We start from the raw sequence: 26553 nt of genomic DNA on the forward strand, positions 1-26553 counted from the left end.
GCCCCTCCCCTTACGGCCTTGACTAAGCAGGGGGCTGCTCATCCAGCCCCTTCTCTGGGTTTGCCCACCCCAAACATCTTTCCCCTGTGGCACCCAAGGGCCCAATAATTCACGCTCCCTCAGGTGGCGGTGGTCCGGGCACAGCTCTATGGGATCTCCTCTGCTGGAGCGCCTCTCCAGGCCTCTCCTGTGCCGCTGGGCTCCTCCCCACCCTGTGCCCTGCTCTGAGCACCGAGGGCTCAGCTCGTCTCAGCTGCTGGCACCTGGGTGCTAGGCCTCACGCTGCAGTACTACCATTTCTCTGTGCCCTGGCTTGGCACCGAGGGCTCTCTTAACACAGGCTGGGCCCTTCAGCCTCTGGCCAGTCATCCTCACACCGGGTGGCTAACACAAGCAGCCTCCACTGCTCCCTGGCTCCCAAGGCTACTGCCCTGCGCACCATGGGACCTGGCCACTTGCCAGGAGCTGGGGCCCCATGCGCTGCCCCGTGCACTGTGTGGCGCACTGGCCCTGCTGGGGGTGCAGGCTCAAGCCGCAGCTTGCAGGTCCCAAAGCGTAAGCTCTCTGCACTGAGCTGCAGGCTGTGATGGGCCCGAACAGTCTCACACGACTCCCAGGGCCAGGTCTCTGTGCACCATCAACAGCCTGAGCAGTCTCGCACCGCTCCCAAGGCTCCTCTTCCAGTGGCGGCTTCAGGAGCCTTGGGCCTATTGCCCGCTGGGAGAGAGCTCCCCAGCTTTTCTTGGCTCTGCTCTTCTTGAGTCCCTTGCAGCATCTCCCCTCGTGCTGGGCACGCAGCTCCTTTTATACGCTCCAGGCCCGGCCCCAAAGTCTTCTGGACCTGACAGTTTGCAGTCTTCAATCAGGTCCGGGGGAGTTCTTCTCCCCCTCCCCTCAGGAAAGGGGCATCATGACTTTATTTCTCCTGCTGCCTCCTGATTGGTGGATGGGCTCCACCAATCAAAACAGCAGGATCTCAAACCTGAGACTCAACCCAAGCTCTGAAAAGTGAGCCTGCTACAGTGACAATATCCCTCCCCAGTTTCTGTGTACTCCACCTCTCTGTACTCTTCTTTTGGCCAGCTCCATGTCCTCTTCCCACATGTTTCTGGTCTGCTCCGTGATTTCGCTTTGGTTCCTTTAGCTTGCTCCATAACCTCCTCCTAGGCTCCTTCTTCTTGAACTCTGCCATTCAGCTCCAGGATGTCTTCCATGGCTCATTCCACCCATTTTGCTTCCTTCCCATCCCTCTCTTCTCCATCCATTTCTCCAGGTCTTCCCAAATCTGACTCTTGTAGCCTTATTGCTTAACTCTGTGTACTCTCTATTCGAGTGAAGAACTGGTTATGTTCCCAAAAGACTTTTTCGTATCAGTAGATGGGCAAAAGTACATAACGCAAACCTTTTAGTGTGTTCCAAAAATTACTTATCCCCCAGGGGAGGGAAAAACATCTGCACAGGACCCATTTGCAGCTCAGGACTGAGATTTGATTTTTATTCTTTCTCTTGGTCTGATTCTCTTCTCATGCTGTTTTTGCTGCCATGATTTGTTATCTTACCTTTTGTAAATCTTTAGGTGTTGCCTAGTCTTTGGTACTGATCTCATATCCAAGGAAGTCGGTGTCAAAATTCTCATTGGCCTCAATGGTGTAAAATGTTTGACAAACACTGTTTTGCTTTCAAGGACTCATTTATAATATATGCTTCTTGTTCACTCATTGCTGGGTGGGACCCTCATTCATTCTTGATAATTAAACCAGAACGTGTGCGTGTCAAAGGCCAGCTGGGCACTGTGAGTATATCAATTTGGTTGCACATGATGAATTGAGTACTACATCGATCTAGTTTCAGTGCTATACACTTCTGCTCAGTATACTAGGAAGGCTGCTACTGTATAGAGCCTTTCCTTGCTCCAAAGTATCTTTCTTTTCTTCCTTTCAGCTCTTGAACAGAATGGCTATGGAACAGAATAATTGGAGACATTTGCCAACTCTAAACAAGTTAATGGTGGGTGCCAGGGAGAGCACTGAATAGGGGATAGATCACTATAGAGATATCTGGCTTAGTGCTCTCCCTGCATAGTATCTACTTCTGCCACTGTTGGAGACAGGATACTTGGCTAGATGCCGCCTTCAGCACGGGCCAGCCGCCCTGTTCCTCCCGGGGCTACGCCTGTCTGAGCGTTGCTTGACGATCAATCGTCCGTGCGGTGCGTGTAGGGCCGGTGGCGCTTGGTCTGACTTAATATGGCACTTACGTTTTTATATTCTTATGCAGTTGCAATGACTGCACATCAAAACAGATCTCCCTGCTGCACCTCCCTTGAACTATCATGACTCTTGGTGACAAAACTGGAATTAATCTCTTACAGTGTTCTGCTGGAGGAGGGCAGATTTGAATCTCATCAGATGTTCTGGTGGGTGCTTTGCAAATAAACGCATCTTGGAACCAACCTAGCTAACCTCCTCAAGCCAGTACACTTCACTCTTGGGCCTAGTTTAGCAGTAAAAAGACTGCAATTTTTGTTTCTATTGCTGCCATTTCTTTCCCAGTAGATTGTTTCCATACTGCAGGCCTCTCTGCTAGGGTGTGCGCCCAGCAAACAGATGACACAGGATAAATGGTAGAATCAACTAACCCACACTTTCATAATTGATATTTGCTATAATGAGGCTTACCTAAGATCTGTATTTTTTTTCATACTCTGGAACCACGTTTTTTTTTTTTTTAATTACAGAAGAATAATCCTGTTTATTTTTTTTCTTTTGATCTTTATGCAGTGCAAGTGTAGATTTTCTTTCATGTGCACAACCAGTTCTGGATATGTTCACTTTTTATTTAGCATATTGCAAGATAAGCTTTTACTTGGCAGTTACTAATCAGGTGTCCCATAACATGGTCTTGCTGTAAAAGTCCTTGCTTAAAGGTACTGTATAGCTCAGCGAAGTAAGATTTACTATGGAGCTCTTAGGCTGGCATCAGTTTAAATCCGGTGCAAGATCTGAGAGCCCTTACCATGTGATGACGATGATGCAATCTAGGTATCATTGTTGCATTAGGGCCTATGCACCTCATCAAAATCAAATCAGATAAGCTGCCCAGACCTGAATGCTGCTAAATTTGTGCTTTCCAAGCCAACATAATGAGTGGAAACAAAAGTGGAACAAAATCAGAGTCGAAATGCAGAGTAGGGAGCTACTTGTATTTAGGGGCGGCAGGGGCAAATCTACGCATGTGATGAATCCTGTTACCCAAAGGTGGTAAATCAAAGCTGGGTCTCTCTAAAAGAGCAGGTCTGGGTTACCGGGATGTACGCATTACGTTGGTGCAATTCTGTGGTTTGTGCGAGATGGGAGGTCAGACAGTGTGCGTGTGCGTGTGCGTGGCATGTGCATATGAGGGAGAGGCAGAGAAATGGTCTTTTCTCCCGCATGGGAAAGAGGCGCCGAAACATGCTGCTTTTCAGTAAAATAAATGAATAAAAAAAAATCCTTGTTGCCTTTGCTTTTCCATTATGCCCCTTGAACAGCAGACGAAAAGGGAGAGAGGGGATAATAGAGCGGGGAAGAGAAACGTTGTTGGTGCTCGCGGGCGGTTTCTAGGATGCTCTGCTTCCAGGGTTGCTATGGCGGTGGGGCGTTCCCGGGGAGCTACCCAGGGCGGGTTGCCATGGCGACGCCCCGCCCGAGGAAGCTCCGCTGTGTGGCCGCCAGGGGCCGCCCGCGCCCGCCCCGCCCCTTCCCGCGGGCGCCGGACGCGGAGGCTGGGCCGTGGCCTGGAGCTGGAGCTGGAGGTGGAGCGGACGTGAGGTGAGGTGAGGTGAGCTGAGCGCGGGGCCCTTCCGACCTCCTCCGTGTCCAGCGGCTTCTCCCGCGGCCGCGGGGCTCAGCGCAGCCCCGGGCCCTGCGGCCTGCCGCGCCGGGGAGCTCTGCCTGGGCCGCCAGCCGCTCATCGCCTGGTCGAGCGGGCCCTCGCCCGCAGGGGCCTGCTGGCTGCCACATGAAGGGTCTCCGCCTCGGGAAGCGGTGACACCACGCGCGCGGCCTGGCGTTTGCAGGGGGCTCGAAAGCCATCGTCCCCGTGTCACTCGACTGCTGTTGTAGGGGCCTGGTGGCGGGTTCGGGATAGTCTTGCCCAGCCGGGGTCCTGGAGAAGCGCCCTGTGCGCTGTGCCCCCCCTGTGATGTGCAAGGCAAGGTGGCAGGCAGCTGCTTGAGAGAGGCTATGCGTCCTGTGTCGGTAGGTTGAGCACGACTTCCAAGTGCTGTTTTTTAGGGAGGGGGTTGTTAGCTTTCTCCCTGAAACCGGGTCATTGTGTTCGTGCGTGCCTAGCGGTCGGTTTTATTGCAAAGGTGGAGGCAGAAAATGATTGTTTAAGGGTGTCTTTAAAATGCTTTAGTTGCTTTTGAAACTTATTTGGTATCAAATCATGTATGTGCTGTGCCAGGGCATAGACCGGTGAGGAATTTACTTGTTTAGCAACTGCCGCTGTGCCTGGCTGAAATACTGACTAATTATTGATCTTTAGGTGCTGCTGCTTGACTACAAACAAGGTGTTTTACCACTTCTTGGATGCTGTTGCTTTTAACTGGTTGTAATGGATTTAGACAGAAGCAAAATGAACGAACACCCTAAAAAAAGGAAAAGAAAGACTTTGCATCCTTCACGGTACTCAGGTCAGTCGGGAGCTTGAACTGTGTTCACGTTTCAGTGCATGGGGCTCGTCTTCAGAAATAGACTGCTGCTTTCTGAAAAATGAACAAATGAGTCTTGTGAAAGTCTTACAAGCTCAGAGGCGCGTTAGCATGCCTCCTTCTCAACTTAATCTCCACTCTTGTACTCTGGTGTTGAGCAGGGGTGGACAAAATGCAGCCTGGGGGCTGGATGCGGCCCGCCAGGCCATTCTATCTCGTCTGCAGGGCCCCTAAATAATTTAGAAAATTAATATTAATCTGCCCTGGGCTGCCTGCCACGTGGCCCTCAATGGCTTGCCAAAACTCAGTAAGTGGCCCTCTGGTGTTGAGCCATTTAAGGCCACTGGCATATCTAAAGGCTGTTTGCTGTTCCCTGCTCACTTTGTGGCATGGAACAAGTTGTTTAATCTTGATTTCCCCATCTGTACAAAGGCACACAGAGAGATTGCAGTTCAGCATCTACTGTGCTCAGTAGTTTCCTTCCTACTGGCTTCAGTGGTTGGACTAGCACTGCGTATGTTTGAAAACTCTCCCTTTAATATCAGGGCAGCTGTTTTGAAGATGGAAACCATGATTTCGATGCCAACTATTTCAGACTCAGGGGCCATCCACAGTCTTAACAGGTGCTGATAATTCCCATGACACAACTGTGACCACAGAGGTAGCCTTTGTGTATTGTTTTAAAAGTATGCATGTTGGTAGTTCAGCTGGTTGATCTCAATACTTTTTGCTTTTTCTGTTTAGATTCTTCAGGTGTAAATAAATACATAGACAACAGTGGGATTTTTTCTGATCACTGTTACAGTGTCTGTTCTATGAAGCAGCCAGACATAAAATTTTCCGAAAACAGAGGTAAGATTACAGTGTTAACACCTATGTAAGACTATCAAAATTCTGCCCAGGAAGGGAGTGATGCAGTGCAGTTCATGTGTTAGCCCGTCAATGTGTGTATTTAACAGTCTGCAAGGTTATTAAGTCATTTTAATATAAAACTCAAAAATGGTAGAGGCCCAAGAGTTCACAATATTTACAACTGCAGACCTCAGCATTTTAAAATGTTGGTTAAATAGTATCAAAATGATGTAAACAAATCAAGGATTCAGATCAAACAGGGTGCTTTGTCAGATGCTTCCTTAAATTGTTTTATTTAGACTTCCAGAGAACAAAAAGCATTTTTTTTATGGGAGTATACTGCTAAATGTAATCCTTGAAGCATGGGAGAGCATGAATGTGAAAAATTTTACTACATTTTTTTCTCTTAATAAGATTAACAGTGAAACTCTACACGTTTCACTGGAGCATTCTAATAAAGGAATTGATAAAGGGGGAGGGATCATACATTTGGAAACTTTCAGAATATATGTTCTACTTCAAAATTAGAAAAGCTAAAATTTCCTCTAAGGACTTTTTTTTAGAGATTTTTCAACATAGTCAGCCGTTCTGCTGTTAATATTTGTTTCTAAATTGAGGGAAACCTTCTGAACCTGTTGGTTGACTTCAGTTTGGATTTATTTCCAGAGAATCGTTGTATTGTGGTTGTCTCTAGGATAGGTTTTCATCCATAATTCGTATACAAAGAAGGGGATTATGGAATTGTAGAATAAATAATTAGAAGCTCAGTTAAGAGAGATTTAGTGGAAGCATGTATAGAAAAGAACAGTGTAGTTTATATCAGAAGACAGGGAAACCACAATCGTATATGGGAGCCAGCTGCTTTTAAGATGGTTTTAACTTTGGATAACAGAATTTGCCCTATTAAAGGATTATTAACTTTTCATTTTTATGAGGAGCCTAGGTCTGCTGCTGCTATTAAGTGGCAAAAACTTGTGCCACCTTTATTTTGAAGGTTAACAGCTATGAAACAAATACAGGTTACCATCATTGGCACTGGTTTTCTTTTTCTTAATGTTGATCAGTTAAAATACTTCATTTTCAAACCTAGAGAATAATGCTCTGTTTTATTACTGGATAATATTAGCAGTGGGCATGCTTGTATTTGGTTTTGAATACTGAAGGCTGATCTTTTCCTGAGGGCTAGCAAAGAAATATAATGCGACTTGGGATCAGGATTCAGACAGAGCTAATTGCTTCTGCCCTCTCCCAAGCCCATGGGAGCAAGCTTACAGGGACTGCTGAGTTGCAGAACAGCATGCTCAGGCTTGGTTTGAGCAGCCTCACGTCATCATGAAGCACCTGTCTTTAAGCAAATGAAGGCTGTTTTGGTTGTGTAACTTGGTGGTTCGTCATGCGACTCTAGCACCACAAGATCTAAAGTTATTTTAAAGACATGTTGGTAGAGAAGTTGAAGCTGAATACTGAAAAGAACTTACTATATCCTCATAGGAAGATACCATGGTCCAGCACAGAACCATGATACAGATGATGATGGCAGCCCAGTACATGCTGGGACATCACAGTGGAGTGGGACCCAGTCCAATATCATGGGGTTGCATTTTATAGATTCAAGGAAGAAAGGTAAATATAAAAGTGCATTTACAAAAACACTACATGTCATGGGCATTGGAAAGCTTATTGTAAAGCTGGGGGCTTTCAGTGCAACTAGCTTTTTTTGTTTCTGCAATGATTGCAATGATAGAAGTGTTGAACCTATAGACAGATAAACTGAGGTAAATCTTAATGGTGTTTATCTGATATCCCTATTAAACTTTCAGGGCTAGAGGAAAATAATACCTTATTTATATTTGTGAATTGTTACAAAGGGCTGAAAACCAATGGGCCAACCCAGCAATAGCTCATGGTCTTTTTAATCTGTAAATTGTATCTTCCTTCTTGTAGAAAAAGCTGCTAATGGACTCTGTAAAGATATGTGCGAGTCTCTTATATTCAGTGACAGCCCAACTGAAGAGGAGAAACCCCTTGATATTCAAACAGTAGAAATTTCTACTACAGAAGTTAATGCTATAGAAGTTCATGATATAGAGACACAAACCATTTCACCTGAAAAGCTAGAAGCTGAAGACATTGAGGAAATACCTGTTGAAAGCTGCAAACTGTTTGAGAAGAACCAGGCTTTGAATATCACTGCTCAACAGAAGTGGCCTTTATTACGAGCCAACAGCAGTGGCCTGTACAAGTGTGAGCTGTGTGAGTTTAATAGCAAGTACTTTTCTGATTTAAAACAGCATATGATCCTGAAACACAAGACATGCACAGACACAAATGTTTGTAGAGTATGTAAAGAGAGTTTCTCTAGCAAAGTGCTGCTGATTGAGCATGTCAAAATACATGAGGAAGACCCCTACATATGTAAATACTGTGACTACAAAACAGTGATATTTGAGAACCTCAGTCAGCACATAGCAGATACACATTTCAATGATCACCTTTATTGGTGTGAGCAGTGTGATGTGCAGTTCTCTTCAAGCAGTGAGCTGTATCTGCACTTCCAGGAACACAGCTGTGATGAACAGTATCTGTGTCAGTTTTGTGAACATGAAACCAATGATCCAGAAGACTTGCACAGCCATGTGGTAAATGAGCATGCGTGTAGGTTAATTGAGCTAAGTGATAACTATAACAACAAGGAGCGTGGACAATACAGCCTCATAAACAAAATTAGCTTTGATAAGTGCAAGAACTTTTTTGTATGCCAAGTATGTGGTTTTAGGAGTAGGCTGCATACAAATGTCAACAGGCATGTAGCTATTGAACACACCAAAATATACCCCCATGTTTGTGATGAATGTGGAAAAGGCTTTTCAGGTATGTTGGAGTACTGCAAGCATTTAAATTCTCATTTATCTGAAGGGATTTATTTGTGTCAGTACTGTGAATATTCGACGGGGCAGATCCAAGACCTTAAAACTCATTTAGATTTCAGGCATTCGGCAGACTTGCCTCACAAATGCACCGATTGCTTAATGAGGTTTGGAAATGAAAAAGATCTTCTAAGTCACCTTCAGATACATGAAACATCATGATGGTTTTATTTTGCATTGCTATCAACTTATTAGAATTAATGTAATTTCCAGTGGGTCATTATAATGTGATATTAAATATAGTTTTCATAGAGATTCCACAGTGGCTAATTTTTAATTACTCGTATACTTGATGTTGGGAATTTTAGACTGGCAGGAAATAACCACAAGTATAATGTGATTGTTCAGTCATTAGGGGAGCAATTTAAAGGGCCATCCTATCTGATAACATTCAGTGGCACTTGTATTTGACATGAAGGGGAAGATGGGTTTTGTCTAGGTTAGAAAAATCGGTGAGAAAACTAACTTCTATTTTTACACGTTAAACATCGTTCATATTATTCTTTAGCAAGCAGGGCTGTTTTGTTTTCAACTGGAAGCCCCAGCTGACTTTATGGCAGCCAGGTGAATATATTCATCGTCAGCAAATTGCACCGACTGCTGGAGACAAGCATGCTCCAAAAATGGCATTTTGGCAGATACTCCTAGCAATCCTTTTCACCAGTCTATAATTCCATGTTCACTCCTGCTGCCTTCTCACTGCCAAGTCCTCCCACTCCCTACACTATAAGTCCCTAAATGTGACCTGTCTTGCGTGTTGTACTACCCATACTCTGTTAGCACCCCCCATCCAATTGTTCAGTCCCCAGCTGAACTTATTGAACAGTGCAACTGTACAATAGCCATCTCGGTCCCCTGACAAATGTGACAATTTCCTGCCATCTGCTGCAGGCCTCCAAATTTTTAATGCATCTTTTTATTATTTTCTATAGTTTCCTTTTCTTTGAGATGTCACCTATTGACAGGTGTCACCTATGTGGAGATGTGTTGAGGGAAGTTGCTTTAGGGATCCAGCTAAGAATGTACCCAGAGGTGTGATCTTTGTAGGTACAAGGGGCCTAATTCAGCTGTCAGTGAAATGGGGCATGTCCCTGACCTCATTCAGAGCAAGACTGAGCCATAATTACCTTTACCTTTATGGTTAGCATTACATGACTAAGGGCTAAGGTAACATGCCTTATTCTCATCCCATGAATTTTAAACTTTCTCTCCCATGTGCATGTCCAAGTGTCTAGTGCGGTGTATAATAAATTAAAATAATTGTAATCCTTTTCCAGACTTTTCACCCACCTGTTCAGATTGGATACTGCCAAGTTCATGCTATCTTCTTTAAAAAGGAGTGTGTATTCGTAAGGTGCTGTTTCTTTGCCAGATTTCTGACTGACCAACATTTAGACCTAAAATAAGAGGTGTTTAGATTCTGATAGCTATAAAGGTGAAATAGCCAGTAAGTAAGTAGGAGTTTACATTTGTCTGTATTGACTGTAAAGTTGTAATGTATGAAATTGTCCAGTATAAGCTTTGTATAAACATAATTCATGTGCAAGTATTTCTGTGGAGCTATGAGAATGAGATTTGTGTTAATAGCTCAGCACAAAATGTTAAAGTTCTGTGTACTGAATTCATAAAGCTAAAGATAAAATTTGGTCCTGTACAGCCTACGGAAATCCTTTTTTGCCTCAAATTCTTTTCATTCTGGAAACAGTTATAGAAGCTATTTTGAGCTGGGTAGCATATGCTATTCTTAATAATAAACAACCTACCAGCTAGCCTTGCAGAAGGTATATTTGCTCATCTTTCCACCTTACACACTCTACATTCAAAGGCTGTTAAAATGATTTTGACTGCTGTTACCCAGAAAATCCTATTTTACATTTATAATGGGATTACTGTAAATCATTGTTGTTATACCACAGTGATTTTTTTCTCACGGATTACCTGGTCACTCCATCCTGGCTGGCCTGGTAGTAGTAGGATAAAGAGAATATAAGAATTTGGGTTCTGTTCACATTTGGGAAATTAATTCATGCTTGCAGATTGAGTTGGAAAGAGAGAAAGGGTGCTTGTCAGTTATTACTAGTATTACCTCCTTTTACAGCTAGGTACACTGATGAGTTCCGGAAAGGAGCTGGATATAGGAGGAAAACGAGGGTGGGAAACTGGCTTGCTGGTGGTGAGGGAGAATAGGCATGTTTGTACTGTGATTATCATGCCTCATTTAAGAGAAGGGGTTTAGTAGTGGATAAAGTACTGAAATGGGACAAACTTTAGGTTTGAATCCTGGCTCCCGGGTGATTTTTCCTAGGTGCTTTGGGGCAAGTTCCAGAGTTGCTTTTTATGTACAAGTTCCTAATCTGTAGAATGGAGACAAAACATACCTATTTACTGTGAAACATTTCAGTATCACAGTGATGAGGTACTACATAAAATAATCACTTCCAAGATTTTGTTAGTTGTAATTTTATATGCAAGAGAATAAATACCTGACTCTCTTCTCAGTATATTTTAGAATGTGTAAATAGCTCAATTTCTGCTGAAAGGGAATATAGCTGGAGCTTTATTTTGTCAGCAAGATAGTCATGGATTAAAATGGAGATGTTCAGTGTTGATGATATGAAATATATCAAGAAGAGAAAGCCCAGAGTTCTGCAGAGCACATTTAAGTTGTTAAGTCAATTTAAAGCTCATAAAAGCAGTTGGTTTGGTAGCTCTGGAGACTGAAATCCACTATATACACAGAAAGCTACCAAAACAGTTGAAATGTGGTCTGGGTACATGATTCCTTAGAGTAGTGATTTTCAACCAGGATGCCATGGCACCCTGGTGTACCTTGAAATCATTTCAGGAGTGCTGCACAGTGCTATATAATGGTGGCACTGTTAGGTGTATAATTATGATTCACAAGATATAAACCCAGAGGTTTGAAAAAGAAATGCAGGGTTTAAAAACATTCTGACTTGTGGTATTTCTGAGTTTATTGAAACAAAAGAATTGCTCTATTATTTTTTCTGTAGTCAAAAAATGAGTTAAGCCAAGAGCTGGCATTTTCCAAGGGGTGTCCTGAGCTTAACGAGGGGAGCCTTCAGTCTAGAAAGGTTGAGAATCACTGCCATGGAGTACAAAGGGAATTATGGAGCTATTTGTGAAATACTGTAGTTGTGACTTGTGATGTGACTGCCTGGCCACTAGATGGAGTCTTCCGGGATGTGTTTGTGTTTGAACACAACATCCCAGCCACAGATGTTCAAAAATCATGAGTAGCGTTTTTAAAAGAAAAAAAAAAAACTTATTATTTTATCTTCTAGTTTTTGAATCTCTAGGTCACATGTGGGTTGTGTTTTTCAGCTTCAGTCTATAACAGAGGGGCTAGAAACTTTATTTTTTTAATCAAAGCTGAGATTTTCATAACTCCAGGACTTGGAATTTTAACAAAGAAGAACACTAATTATTGCAAGACTCTTGCTAAAACTGTGAGTGGGAAACTGGAGTCACTGAGCGTGCTTTCCATAAACACCCTGTGAACTGTGTTGATTTGTATTAAGTCTGTGATTGTTCTTACTGTGTCCTATAAAATGTGAAGGCCTGTCTGTGGTCTTGGGTCCCTGAGCACTTGTCATTCTTGTGAATGGCTGACTCTGATTAAATTATGACCGGTACTGATAATATGCAGGAATCCAAACGCGTGACTGATTTTACATTGTTTACTTACTGTTTGCCCTTTCAGCTTTCCCTGTAAGATAGAAAGAATGGGAGCTTGAAAGACTAGAAATTTAAGGTGGAATGAAATACAGTACAAAACAGGCTTACTGCACGCAGACTTCAATGAGGATATGCGGTTTGTTGTTAACATTTAGATAGCGGGTGGACTGGGGAAATGGCAGCTAGAAGGGATTTATCTTCTTTTTAGCTGGAAAAAAAAAATACAAAGCTAATCAACCTAGCATCTTATGAAAGATGCACAGTGAAATAATTATTGGAAAAACAAATTGGTTTACATTGGCTTCCTGATTTATTTTTTGATTGACAAAATTATAAAAACCGGTCTAAAATAGAGTCGGTTTACTAATACAGTTCACTGGCATAGCTAAACTCTTAAGCCCTCCTAGAGTAGATGTAATTTATACTGGCAAAAGTGATTTTGCAGGTGTAACTTATGCAGGTTACCAGAGCAAAGCAAACTACACCTGAAAAAATACTTATTTACACCCGTATAACTGTCTACAGAAGGGCACTGGCAGGTAAAGAAATGAAAGAAAAACCATGCTTTTGTAACTGGTGTTACTGCAATTGCACGTGCATCTAAAGTAGACCTGCAGCCGAATCCATGGGCTTTGTAATTCTTTGTCCACATGGATCTGATTGTAGGACTGTGGCAGACATCCTTCATCTCTGCTTTATTGTGTGCATACAGAAACTGTTTTAACTGGACTTTTAGGTTGCAAAAAAACCTTTTCCCTTTTCTGGCACATGAATCATTCTGCTTTATTTTTGTGTAAAAATAACCATCAAACAGGCTCTTTAACTATTGCCTTTAATGTTCTAAGAACTGCAGAAAATAGCCAGAACTAAAAGGCTGCTAATTTCATGAAAATGTATGTAGAAAACAACTGATGATTGATTCACTAGGTGGTTTGTTGCTGGGTTTTTTTAATAACATACTAAATTTGTTGTTTGTCTTACTATAGTGCCCATGAAGCTTGGTCATAAACCAGAACTTTCTTGTCCTGGGCACTGGACAAACGGAGCACAAACATACTCCTTGCTTCAAAGAATTTAAGAAGCAAGAAACAGACAGAGTTTATGCTCATGTAGAGGTCTATAAAAAGAAAGGCTGGCAATCATGTGTCCGTGTAATCGTGTGGTCATTCTTATCTTGGGTCACAGACTTCTGCCTCCTTACGGAAGAGGTGGAAATAGAAACATTTTTTAAGGCTACTTGGATCGCTGGGGAATCTGGACGCCTTAAAAAACACAATCGACTATTAAAGCAAAGTTATACGTGGAGGCGAAACCACATCGCGAAAGCGACGATGAGCAACTTGGCACAAGCTGTCAGTGCAAGGCAATGGCAGCCAGGTTGGCTGGCTGCACATGCAGGGCAGGTGGGCCCATGTGCGGGGCACCGCCGAGCACAGTACCCGAGCACGTGCAGCCCCAGGAGGCTGAATGATTCACACAAAATACGCTGCAGGTAGCCCTCTATTGGCTTCAGTTATCTACAAGGCCAGTGATGACAGCATCTTCCTAGCAAAAACAGCTGGGTGCTCTCCAACCCCGCAGGCAGGAGCAGGGCAAGGGCCAGGCCCAGCTGGGGCCTGGCTTGTCTGAGGGCAGTGGGGGGATGATGGCAGACAAGGGTCTTTGGGTGAAAAATCCAGTATCTTCTATTAGATCAACGTCAAGTCGGAAACGTTTTTCTTGGCAAGCTTTTGGGTTGAAAACCCCTTTGTCCAGGTGAGGAAGCATCTGCAGGTCGGGGTGGGTGTGTTGGTCCGGGAGTGACACCCCAGCTGCTCCAGGCCCTGGGGGAGGGGGGTAGCACCTTAAATACCACCCCAGCTCTTTGGGCCCCGGGCCGCAGCGACACCACGAGCCCGGGGGAGAGGCCGCCCAGCCTCCATTTTGAACACCGAGGGGATGCCTCCATCTCCCGCTGCGCCCTTAGTAAAGATGGCGCTGACGACACGGCGGCTGTCCTACATTGATTTCCCCCCGCCCCCTTGCACATGGTGGCGAGCGCACTTCCGGCGCTGCCCACTTCCGGTTGTGGGAGGCCCTCAGGAAACATGGGGGGCGGAAACGGAAGTGATGTCTGCCTTGCCCGGACCCGGTGAGGGGAAGCTACGGTGGCGCTGTGCGCGCGGCGGTTGCTGGGTGACGGGTGAGCTCGGGGGGTGGGCCGCGCCAGGTACCGGGCTCGTGGTCGGGGCCTTCCCGTGGGCGGGCTCGGAGGAGCCCTGTCAGGGCCTGACACCCCGGCGTGACCGTTTCCTCCCTGCCTAGTCCAGGGCAGCCCAGGCCTGCTGCCGAGCACACTATAAAAAGCTGCCTTGAAAGTTTCCCTGGTTCTTTTTTTTCTTTTTTCTCTTTTCCTCTGCCCTTTGGTATTTGGGCCAGAAAGCGCGTTGCACTCCTCAGGGCAGCCCGAGCAGGAGCAGGGCCAATGCCGTACCGTGAAAAGTGCCCAGATTTTGGTGACCGTCAGCACGAGAAGTGTTTCAGCCTCTTTTATACTTCTCCTCGTAGCTCCATCATGGCAGAAACTGCGGCCTCCCCGCTGAAGCACTTTGTCCTGGCTAAAAAGGCGATCGCTGCAATCTTTGACCAGCTGTTGGATTATGTCACCGAAGGAGCGAGTTTTGTGGAAGGTAATTGTTCTGCGTTGGACAGAGCCCCTGCCTTTTTTCGGTGTCCTTGGGTATCGCCTCACAGTGTTGTGTCCGCCGGTGTATAAATAGCAACTACAAGTTAGTCGGCATCATAGGGAGTGTACTGTGGAGGCAGGCAGTGTGATATGACCCTGGAGCGCTAGATGCAGCTGGGTTTTATTTTCTGCTCTGCTTGATTTTGGACTGACCTTCGGCAAATTGCTTGTTTACTGATTCACAGAAGTTTAGGACTGGGAGGGACCTCGTGAGGTCATCGGGGCCAGCCCCCTGCTCTGGGCAAATAACCCCAGCAAGGCGTGCATCTGGGCTCCTTGGATGCATGATCCTTTACCGGTTATCTGCCAAGCATTCACAGCGGGCTGCTGCACAAATAAGAGCACAGACTCAATCCTGCTCTGAACTAAAGGCAGGCACCTATAGAGCAGTTGACTGATTTTCAGAAATTTTGAGTACTGCTGACTTGTGTTGACTTTCAAGAGACTTGTGTTGCCCAACGCTGTGGTACGTCTTCACTGCAGTCAGCCGATGCTATTATTTGGCTCCCGTCTGGTCTGCATACAAGAACCTCTGACCTTGGTCATAACAAAACACGAGTGTGGCTTTCTCGTAGAGTGGTAACCTCCTTGCTCTTAAATGTGGTGAAAGGGTAACTACTTGAGTGCCCATAGGTCTGCTTACTTTCCTGCAATTTCCCACTTGCATCCAAAAAGAAAGACCAGGTTTTCCACAGTTGGCATAAAAAGATTTGTAGAGGGCTGAGTACAGCGCTAAGTTAGACCTGTTTTGACTCCGAAGTGAAGGCACATCCTGACAGCAGTGGAGTTTAGGGACAGGGGTTTGACTCTGCTTTCTGAAAGCAACAGGGACCTCTTGTAGGAGCTAAGTGAAACCAATGAGCTAGTAAATTAAACTTCATGTGCTAGTAAATTAAATCTTAACATTTTTTAGACTTGGCTATACAGAACTTTTTCTGAGATGATCTAGTTGGGGCTGGTCCTGCTTTGAGCAGAAGGTTGGACTAGATGTGACCTCCTGAGGTCCCTTCCAAACCCTATTTTCTATGATACTGTGGTGTTAATGGTGTGTTCCAGTTCCTAAAGTCTGATGTTCTAGCTAAGTCATAGCAGGTATAACAATGCTCTAGACCAGTGGTGGTCAATATTTTGGCAAACTTGCCACAAAGTAGCCCCACAGCTTCCTCTTTACTACTCTGATCCTCTTCCTCTGCCCAATCTGCTGCTTTGCCTTCTGCTCTCTTTGCTTGCCTGGTCTCGTCTGCTTTCTGCCTGTCTTCTGCTCCTAACTCTATCTGCTGCTGTGTTGCCTATCCCCTCTTTGATTTGCCACGTGCCACACAGACAGGCTTTGCCACTTGTGGCATTCGTGCCACAGGTTTGGCCACCCCTGTTCTAGATGCTTCTACAAAATCAGTCTCAAGGTTTTTTAGCAGTGCCTGCCTGGACCTGTCAAATAAGTGGCTGATATCAGAAGCAATTTATACTCGTCTTACAAATACACTCCAAGGCTCTCCAATCCTTTAATAAAGTAAACTATTCACATGACTCCTTTTATAGACATATTTTTCTTTTTTTGAATAGCAACATACAGGAATCCAGAACTCAAAAATGTGGCAACTGAAGATGAACTAGAAAAAATACAGGCATATAAAAGCAAATTGGCAGTCATTGGTGAGGTGCTTTCACGGAGACACATGAAAGTGGCATTTTTTGGCAGGTAATTATTTCATTTAACAAAATTAATTTTTTTTTTCCTTTTTGGACTTGGCGTCCAGCTGCAGTTTACTTATCCTGGGATTTTGTGCAATGTCACATGTTGATGTCTTCACAGCATAATGTCAAGATATGTTAATTCTTGCCTGTTTACTGCTGAATCTTCGTTTTGATGCTATCATGGTCTGTGATATAAGCTTATTTGTCTACATTAGGTCACGTGCTTTCTCCAAAGGCAAAATTCAGTGAGATGATTTGTTAGTGCTGCGAATCTTTGAGTAGGGCATTTCCTTAGTCAAGTAGTAGATCTGCTCAAGAGCATGTTTGAAATTGCCAGCATCTTCTATCCATAGTTTTTTTAAATTGGTGGTGTACTTTTTACTTTTTAGACTCCTTGTTTGTTTTTAAGGTCTTGGTTTGTGTTAAATGAATATAGCCTTGAAAAATAAATGTTTGGTTGTTGAACGTCTCCACACACAATCAATGGGGATTAAAAAAAAAAAAAAAAAGGACACAGGTTTAGTTTGAGGATTTTTTTAAAGAAGTGTTGGAGTTAAAAAGTAGTTAATATCAACTTAGTACAGTGGAGTCGCATCATACGCGCATTTAACTTGCACAGATTCAACTATACACACTTGGCAAAAAAAAAAAACAGAGAGAGAAAAATAGCGTGGGCAATTCCGCCTGCCAGTCCACTCAATGAGTGTATGCCCCAGAGTGAGCGTGAGATGGGAGAAGTGAATCTGCTGTTCCCTCAGTCGGTCTCAGTTCCCGCATGCCTCTCATAATGTGAGCATCTTGCCACAGTGAGTGTGATTCTAGTGTTTAAAGATTCGTATTTAGAAGAACCAGCAAGCTGGAATCTTCATAAATTTGCTGAAGTGTTCCAAGCAGTGAAACGCTTGAATGATTTAATTTCTGAATACGGTCCCTCTATGGAATGAAGTCTCAAAATCGCATGTAGTATTACAGACGATTTGAGACTGTACCCAGAAATGTTTGAGCAGCTCAAGAGACAACAGCAACAGTTGCCGATCACTATGTTTTTCAAGAAAAAACAACCAGCAGCAGATGAGCCTATGCAATCAACTTCTTGAGCTGAACCAGAGCTAATGACTTTGTCTACGATTCGCTCTCTGTAATTTTAACTATATGCGATTTTCGCCTTACGCACTCACTGACTTTAGAACCTAACCCCCGCATAAGATGCGACTCCACTGTAATGATTGCTTTTTGCTGTACTAAACTAGTACTTGACCTACACACATGCAGATAAAATTACCAACCTGCGTATTTCCCACCTTCCTACATTGCAGTAGAAAAAGTGTTAGTTATAATTTTTATTGTTGTCTCCTAGAACTAAGTGTTATAATTTCTTGCCTACATACTTCACGTTTTCAAAATATGGTGAAAAATGCTGTTTGAATATTCTTGATACACATTTTCTGTCCTAAAAATTGCATTTTCAGGGTGTTGGAAAATGCTTTTTAGTCCTGGTGGTCTTCTGAACTTTACTTTTTAGATGCTTTAGATCCTTACATACATTTACACACTTACACTTTACATACATACAGCCAGAAACCGAATAGAATTATTTTGAAGCTTTTTGTAAGTTTTGAAGGGAAGGTTTCATTAGGATTTAAACATGTTTCCTGAATGTGTGCAGACCAAATGTTAAAGCATAATGGCAGTGCAAAAGTACTAGAAACTAATTGAACACAAATACACTTGGCGCTTTTAAGTCAATTTGTGCTCAATATGCAAAGTGAAATATAAAACAGTAAAATCCTCCTTAAATGGTGAAGGACAAACTAAGGTTCTGATTTTTACAAACACTTGTGTATATGATTAGCTTTGTGTCTTTTAAGAAATCCTGTTGAAATCTGCAGAGTACTGTGCTTGGTTAAGCGTGTGGAGATGACCCCTTTCCTGGAATCTGGGTATAAACTTAAAATAATTTCATGCATTAAAGACATGTTTAATTAGATAGTCCTTCCTGTTTTTGCCAAGATACCTTGGTAACTGGAAAGAAATGCATAAAACAAACAGCTCTCCTTTTTTTTTTTTTTGTCTACTGGTATTTTAGGTCCTGAAATTTCATTGCACAAAAAGTTTTTAAAAATATTAAGATATGCTCCCAGATAAAGACACAGTTGCAGAGGGTTAGAGATAGTTAAACTTTAACCCAGTGCTGCATTTAAAACAAGCCTAATGTTTTCAGAATTTATTCAGATTCGCAAGTGACTGCACATGGAGTATTAAAATAGCTCTCTTAGATGGTACAGTTCTAAAAATATAACTGTTTAGTATATGAGTTCACTTTATACTAGATTCCTTCTGTTACAGAAAAGCTAGGCCTCAAATCCTTGCGTGAAAAGTGAAAGGCTGGTACAGTAGAACATAACTTAGAATGAACTTTGAATCTCTTTAGTGCATTGAGTTAGTAAACACCTCTGTTAGCCAAATGAACCAAAAATGTCTGCATCACTGAGTTTTTCATCCAAAATGAGATTGGAGCTAAATACTGGAATGTAAAATAAAGGGTTTCATATTGCAATGAATTGGAATCGGTGCAAGAGAAATATATTTTATGTTCTTTTTTTTTAAAAAAAGTTTGCATGTTTTATTGTGGAAATCTTTGTTGAGTTGAAAAAGTTATCTGACATGTGAGTTGTCTTATTTGATTGTGAAGTTTTGGGTTTTTTAAATGGAAATTTCATTTTTGAAAAGGAATCAAACATTACCACAGTACTGATTTATATTAGGGTAGTCCCCAGATACCTCTCAAAATTGCTTGAACCTCCATTATGATAACCACAGAACAGACAAAGGTAAAGATGGTCTCTGTCTTAAAGACAGTACAGTCTTAGGAACAATATTGGTTAGGAATGTGATTTTTTTTTTTTTTCCCCTTTGTTGGGGAAAAGGTTGAAAAAACATACTAGCAAGAAGTGCTAGGCATACTAGCAACAAGTGCTTTTTGCACTGGTAGTCTATCCCTGTCCTAGGAGGGCTGGTTGGTATAGCTGTATCAACTTTTTTTTTTTCAAGAGTAGACCTGGTTGTATGGGACATTCCTGCAAGCTAGCCTTTGTGGGAACAAGGGTGAGCCATGCAGAACAATTGCATAAAATCCAGGTCTGCTTAGGTTATGTAGGGCAAATAGTCTCAAGCGAAGGTATTCTGTGATTTGTTAAGCCCACTTTAAATGCTCTTATGTTATTTCCTTCTAGAACAAGCAGTGGAAAGAGTTCGGTCATTAATGCAATGTTGTGGGATAAGGTACTTCCTAGTGGGATTGGACACACAACTAACTGCTTTCTCAGTGTAGAAGGGACAGATGGTGATAAAGCTTATCTCATGACAGAAGGATCAGATGAGAAGAAGAGTGTCAAGGTAGATTTTTTTTTTCCTGTGGTTAAGAAGCTGGTGCTGGGAAAAAGTAATATTATAAGGACAATTTTTATTAGGTACAATATTTCATGCACTTCTTAAGTTTTAATGGGAAATATAAACCTATCTTTCTTTGTAAAATAGTTCCTCTGGTACTGAATAATTAAATAAAAGTAAAAGACAGCCCACAGCATTTTCCTAGGTTTCTTCTATGCTTATGCTATACATAGAATGTACATGTATACTGTGACTTGTTTGTATAGTCACACAACTTTTGGTCCTTCTTTTTAATGCTCTAGGGCCAGGTACAGACATTATGGGTGTTTATGCACCTGTTCGGGGAGTAGGGGGCTGGGGGGCACTTTAACTAGAGTGGCTCTGCTGCTCTTATTAAAGTACCTGGAGCATCATGTGTATCAGCTTCCCCATGCTGAAAAATGGCTGTGGGAGCACTAACTAAAGCTTGCTGAAGAAACTTTGAAGCATCTTACCGTCATTTTTCAGTGTGGAAGCTATACACATGATGCTGGAGTCTGCTGGAATGCAGTAATTACCATGCTCCAACAGATTCAATTAATCAAGTTGACTCTAGCACACTATAATTACAGGGTGCCAGAGCAGCCTCGCTGCATGTGTATAGGCACCCTACATTTGTACTGGTATAAGTGATCGGAAACCAGTTTATACCTGTAACAGGACAGAAGTACAACACATAGAACTGATCTATACCCGTAACACAACAGAAGTTTGGCATTCATAGACTGGTTTAAAAATGGAAGAACCTGGTCTAAGATTTAACCCTCCCCTCCATCAAAGGACAAATGTGTTCTGTTCACTACCGATCTAAATTACGCTGCTTACAGAAAACTGAGTCACTTAGATTCTGCCTCAGGCTTTTTGAATACCTGTACCTACCATAGAAGGCTAACTTTCTTGCAAAAACTTTACAGTTGGAGGAATATGCCTCTGTCTACCTAAACTTACTTAGCCTATTTAAATGCTTATTTTACTCCTTTTAAAGCAAGTGCAGTACTACACTCAATTGTAACCTTGAATTAAGAATATCATTGTTTGGCTCCAAAGAGCCAGACAGTCTTGTCCTTTTTTCCAAGGACAGAAAAATGACTATTCTTCAAAGGCGAGGGACTATGGAAAAACTTGGGTGGAAAAAACATTTTAAGAAATTCATAGTTTTTAAGTGGTAAGTTCAAATCTTGTACTGGTGTCCTATTTGAGGGCTGTGTAAGGCTAGTAAGAGAGTCTTACTTCTGCAAAAATTCTGGTTTCTGTGTGGTAAAGGTTTTGTGTTAAGCTGTCATGTTGTATACCTACAAGGTGTTTTTTTTCTGATTCTTTGCAGACTGTTAATCAGCTTGCCCATGCACTTCATATGGATAAAGACTTGGAAGCTGGCTGCTTGGTCCATGTCTTTTGGCCCAAGTCAAAGTGTGCCCTCCTGAGAGATGACTTGGTTTTGGTAGACAGGTATAACTATTGCTTTATTAAACCAGTTCACTGAGTTTTCCACATTAACGGTTCCATACTAGTCAGGTAACTGAAATCTGATCTAAATGCTGTAATAATGCTCTGTTTTTATTTTTTGTCTTTGGTGGGTTGCAAAATTGCTTAAGAGTGTTTTTGTGCTTGAACTCTGTTCTATTGTAGATGCTTTCTGTCTGCCATTATCACCATGCTACTGTGCATATTTTGGCATGGTTACAGTTGGAACAACTCTGAATCCCGTGACTCAGTTCAGAATGGGTCCAGCATTCGACTAAGTTAAACTTCTACTTTAGTAGTATGAAAATATACTTAAGGTCATACTAACACCTGTAACACTTTCTCCTCCCTGTTAACCTCTCATTCTATGAACCCCTTCATTCTGACCACTTGAAATGTAGGCTTTTGGGGCTCATGATGCAAAGGTCTTTTTGGTAAAAACTTCAGTGCCATTAGTACAGTGCTTTAGAAATATCTAAAATGCCAAAACTTTATCAAGTCCCTGCTTGTGCTGTGTTCATATCAAATGCACTTTTTATGGAGTTACAGATGCACAAAAATTCATAGAATCAGAGAAATTGTGGAATGTGTTTCTTCAGACTTATCAAATACATAAGAATATTCCAGCTGTGCTTTAGTGTTAGCCACTGTTTTTTTACATCAGCTCTTAAGTGGTTTGTAGAAACTAAAGTCTGCTTTGTTCTTACAAGTAATTTTATAAATACAATCTTCTTACTTGGCAAAACAGGCATGTTTATCGTGCAGGTTACTCACTACCATGATATAAGTAGTACTTGTACTCGTGTGTCTGATCCTACACCCTTGAAATCATAGTTTCATAGTTTCTAGGGTCGGAAGGGACCTGAGCAGATCATCTAGTCCGACCCCCTGCCATGGCAGGAAAGAATACTGGGGTCAAACGACTCCAGCAAGATGAGCATCTAACCTCCTCTTAAACATCCCCAGGGTAGAAGCCTGCACCACTTCTCTTGGAAGCTGGTTCCAGACCCTAGCCGTCCTGACCGTGAAGTAGCGCCTCCTGATATCTAACCTAAACTTACCCTCTGCCAGCTTGTGACCGTTATTCCTGGTCACTCCTGGCGGTGCTCGGGGGAACAGGGACTCCCCCAATGCCTGCTGATTTCCCCCCTGACTAGTTTGTAACAGGCCACAAGATCCCCCCTCAGCCTTCTCTTTTGTGGGAGCAAATCCCTGTCTTCACTAGGTAAACAATACAGAGCAGCTCAGTTGACAGAGTAATCTTGCTTCTGTCTTTCTTATATGGATCATCAGCAAACATTGCATTTAGACAAACATTGTCACCATACTTTTCCATGGTGACACCTAGGCAACTCACTGAACAAATTGTATGGTGGCCTTGGGGGCATTATTGAAGACACTAGGATTGCTCAGGTATAATTTGGGTCATGACTTGACCTTTGGATTCTAGTTTGTCAGCTTCTCTAATCTGTTCTGGAAGTGGAGACTGAGGAAAATCATTTCTTTCCTGGTAAAGTGAGTACATTTGAGGTGGAAATGATTGAGACATAATAAAGAGTTTCACAATGCTCTTTTTCTTTTGGGTTTTTTTCTCATTAGAACTGCACTTCCAAGTGTTCTTGTTTCCAAATAAATTAAAGAACTCCATAGACTTACCCAGGCAAAACGTTATTGAAATCTAGTTATTTCTTTGAGGTTTTGCCTTGAAGTCAAAGAAATACTCACTCTCAAGTGTCCTATGGTATATGCAAAACTCCATAACCTAGCTGAAAAATTGAAACTATTTTGAAGAAAAATTGATCCTATATTTTTGGTTTAGATGTGAAACTTCAGCAGTTTATAGCTGTTGAAACTTTTGACATTCTTTCACTAGCTCTAGACGTCCAGAATTTGTTTAAGGGTCTCCCTTTTTTCAGTTGTTCAAGCATTAAAAAAAATATTCTGATGAAGTTTGGCCAGCGATGCTGGGGAATCTTGAAAATTGTTCAGCCATGTATCCTTCACATCCCTCTCCCTCTCCCAGGCCATTTGTGTCATGTCTGCTCACAAACTCTGTAGAACCCTTCGTATATGCAAAAGGCAGCTCTGATAGCTAAATCATTTCTTAGCAAGAAAGAAGCTTTCATTTTATCTAAGATAAGATGTTCTATGATTCCATTAATGCAAAAGTAAAGTCATAAATGTAAGAACTTTATGGAGCAAAACATTCCGTCATTAGAGATGGCTTGATAAAAGTTGTGATGTTAATGCTATGCTGTAGTAACAACACGGATGTCTGGTGTCTTCTAGCCATAGAAGGCATTTCCTGTACTGTCCTATTAAAGTGTTGCTTCCCTTATTTAGAGGGATCTTTCATAAGGATGACAATGTAACTGAGTATTGATACCTATTCAGCCTCTAGATCCTCTGCTAACATAGTGCTAGTTTTGTTGGTGGCTTTTTGTGTTGTGGACACGGATCTATTGGAAACTGACTTGTGAAATGAGCTGGCAGTTTTGTAAGTGACTGGTCGTTGCTTTCTCATGACCACAAGTAGGCTTAGTTTAAGCAAGCAGCCTAGACTTCATGTCCCGTTACCTAGGCCCTGACATATTCAGTCCTCTTGCTTTTTCTAAGAAAACAGAGTTTTGCTTTGCTCGATAGTAATAATAATAAATATTTTTCCCCCCCAACAGCCCTGGCACAGATGTCACTACAGAGCTAGACAGCTGGATTGACAAATTCTGCTTAGATGCTGATGTATTTGTCTTGGTTGCTAATTCAGAATCAACTCTAATGAATACGGTAAGATACTGCTTTGTTAATTTTGAGTTAAATATTCATTTAAATACACAACAGTTTATTTGAAAAGTCCATTGTTTTGTAGGCATGTCAACATGGCAGGCTTAGCAATTAAGCTAGCTAGGCTTGTATATTAGTATTTTAATTACAGTACAGGTCAATGAAAAAATGTGGCACAACAGAGTGCTGGGGTCTTGTTCACTGCTTCACTGATGATTTGCCATCTGATTTGGAGCAAGTAAATCATCCTGTTTGCCTTGGGCTTCTCCCTGAAGCTATAGTAATGCTTTTCCAGCTATGTGAGTGACTTGATACTCCACTGAAACAGAAGAGGGGCTAATATTATTATCAAGGAAATAAGCTGCACAGAAGTGCCTGAGAGAGGTTTCTTATCTGGTACCAATATAAAGGAAATTTGCTGTGTTGGATATCGGCCCGATAAATGCCCCTGCTGCATGCAGCCGCAGCGTGAAGCAGAGCTGGCAGCGTGGAGAGCTGCCTCCAGCTGGTGAGTGGGAAGGGGAGGAGGAAGAGAAGGCATGGGGGGGTGCAGATCATCGCCCCTACAGTGAGGGAAGGATGGGGCGGGGCAGGTGCTGCCCAGGTGGGGTGGAGGTGTGAGATGGAGGTGTGGCTAGTTGGGGGGGGGAGGGCAGCTCCCGCCACTGCTTGCACCCTGGGGGGGGCCCAGATTTGGCACGGGGCATGGGTCACTGTGCAGCTCTTCTCAGCGAGGGCTGGACTTGGAGCGGGCATCAGCAGCACTGTGAGGGGATGCAGCCACCCCAAATTTTGCTACAGCTCTACTTCAAGCCCCACAGCACCAGGCGCAGCCGAGCTCCACATCCCACCTTTACCCACATTCTGGGAAGAGCTGAGGCTGCGCTAGGTGGCTGGCGGCAGTGGGACTGGACCTGGGAAATCTGGAGTGGCTGCAGCCCCTCCCAGCACCGCTGGTGCCCGCTACGAGCCCAGGCCCTGCTGAGAAGAGCTGCGCAGTGACAGCTCCAGCCCCACCTTCCCCATACACACACCATGCAGATCTAGGAGGCACATACCCCCACCCTCTTGGGGTGCAAACAGTGGCAGGAGCTGCTGCCTGTTTTCCACCCCCTCACGAGCTGCACATCCATCCCATGCCTCTGCCCCTCCTGAGCAACATCTGCCCCCTCCCTCCTTCACCATGGGGGGTGTTAATCCCCCCACCCCATGTCCCTTCCATTCCCCCCTCCCCTTCCACCACACCGGACTTTCCAGCTGGAGGCAACTGGATCAGATTGGTGTTGGCTGATGTGCCTCCTTAAATATTGGCTATTGGTATCAGCTCCCAAAATGTCTTGAGTATGCCTCTATTTCTTATACTTTTTTGCTGACTGCAATAGTTGGGAAAGATTTAGACAAACTTTTGGGCAAAGGTACTTTATGCTCAAAGCTTATCTAAAATTTCTGCTAACCAATAAAAGATGTTGCTGGGTGTGTCTACGCATGCATTTACTCCAGCGTAGATTTACTGTGCAGCAGGGGCAACACATAGGGGTGCACGCAGCTGCACGTGAACCCTCTACAAAAAAGGCATCTGTGGGCAGTTGCCACTAACCACCCTACCACCAATACAACCAGTGGGTTTTGCGGGTAGTCTGTGATAGCCTCTGGCTGCTGGCGGCTCCTGTGGGTGGTCATGTCCCCTGGTCACTACTCGCCACCTTCCTGCTCCGTGACTGCATTGTGACTTCAGAGTTGGGGCTGGGGAGCTTGTTCCCCCTCCCCCAGCTCTGTGAGCATGGAGCTGCAGGGGGAACAAGCTGAGGAGCTTGAGGGGCTTGTTTCCTCCCTCTCTCCCCAGCTTCGTGCTCACAAAGTTGAGCAGGGAACCGGCACCTCAGCCGCCACCAGTAAGGAGCTCTCAGCACCAGCTTCGCAACTGCGGAGCCACTGCTGGGAGATACTTATCTTCCAGCCTGAAGTTGCAGGGCTCAGACTGAGAGACCCTTGTCTCCACAGGACTCGGGCATCTCCCAGCAGCAGCCCTGTGGTGGTAGAGCCATGATGCTGGAGGTGCTACTGGGAGATAAGGGTCTCCCAGCCCAAGCCATGTGACTGTGGGGCTCATCCTGGGAATTAAGGGTCTCCCTGCTCCCTGATCACAATGGCAGAATGGGGGCTGGGAGATAAGGATCTCTCAGCACCTGCTTTGCAGTCTGGGAGCAGAGGGCTTAGAGTTCCCTGCTGCTGGGACAGGGGAACATTGTTCCCTCCCAGGCTTCTGTGGTGAAACCTGGCCCAGCTGC

General features: G+C 43.5%; 2 protein-coding genes across 8 annotated transcripts in view; both read left to right on the top strand.

The window, feature by feature from the left end:
- Positions 1-3716: 3716 nt before the first annotated feature.
- On the top strand, positions 3717-10139 carry ZNF639 (zinc finger protein 639). Of its 4 annotated transcripts, none has more exons than XM_090056272.1 (5): positions 3717-3809; positions 4528-4675; positions 5438-5545; positions 7037-7168; positions 7490-10139. In XM_090056272.1, exons 2-5 carry the CDS (start codon positions 4597-4599, stop codon positions 8632-8634), a joined length of 1464 nt encoding a protein of 487 aa, XP_089912398.1. In that variant the 5' UTR covers positions 3717-3809; positions 4528-4596; the 3' UTR covers positions 8635-10139. The 4 variants fall into 4 exon arrangements, with proteins under 4 accessions (XP_089912398.1, XP_089912399.1, XP_089912401.1 ...); XM_090056273.1 differs by having other exon boundaries at positions 3725-3814; XM_090056275.1 differs by having other exon boundaries at positions 3748-3819.
- Positions 10140-14234: 4095 nt separating this feature from the next.
- Positions 14235-26553, top strand: part of MFN1 (mitofusin 1) — a 40501-nt gene continuing 28182 nt past the window's right edge. For 2 of the 4 annotated variants that reach the window (XM_090056267.1, XM_090056271.1), the window contains exons 1-5: positions 14360-14840; positions 16460-16595; positions 19825-19987; positions 21345-21469; positions 24160-24268. In XM_090056267.1, the coding sequence (XP_089912393.1) occupies positions 14636-14840; positions 16460-16595; positions 19825-19987; positions 21345-21469; positions 24160-24268 (738 nt within the window). In that variant the 5' untranslated portion in view covers positions 14360-14635. The other 2 variants (XM_090056268.1, XM_090056270.1) reach the window with 2 other exon arrangements.

This window comes from Crocodylus siamensis, chromosome 6 (assembly GCF_052110815.1).
Source record: "Crocodylus siamensis isolate JL-2025a chromosome 6, ASM5211081v1, whole genome shotgun sequence".
NCBI classification, from domain to species: domain Eukaryota; kingdom Metazoa; phylum Chordata; order Crocodylia; family Crocodylidae; genus Crocodylus; species Crocodylus siamensis.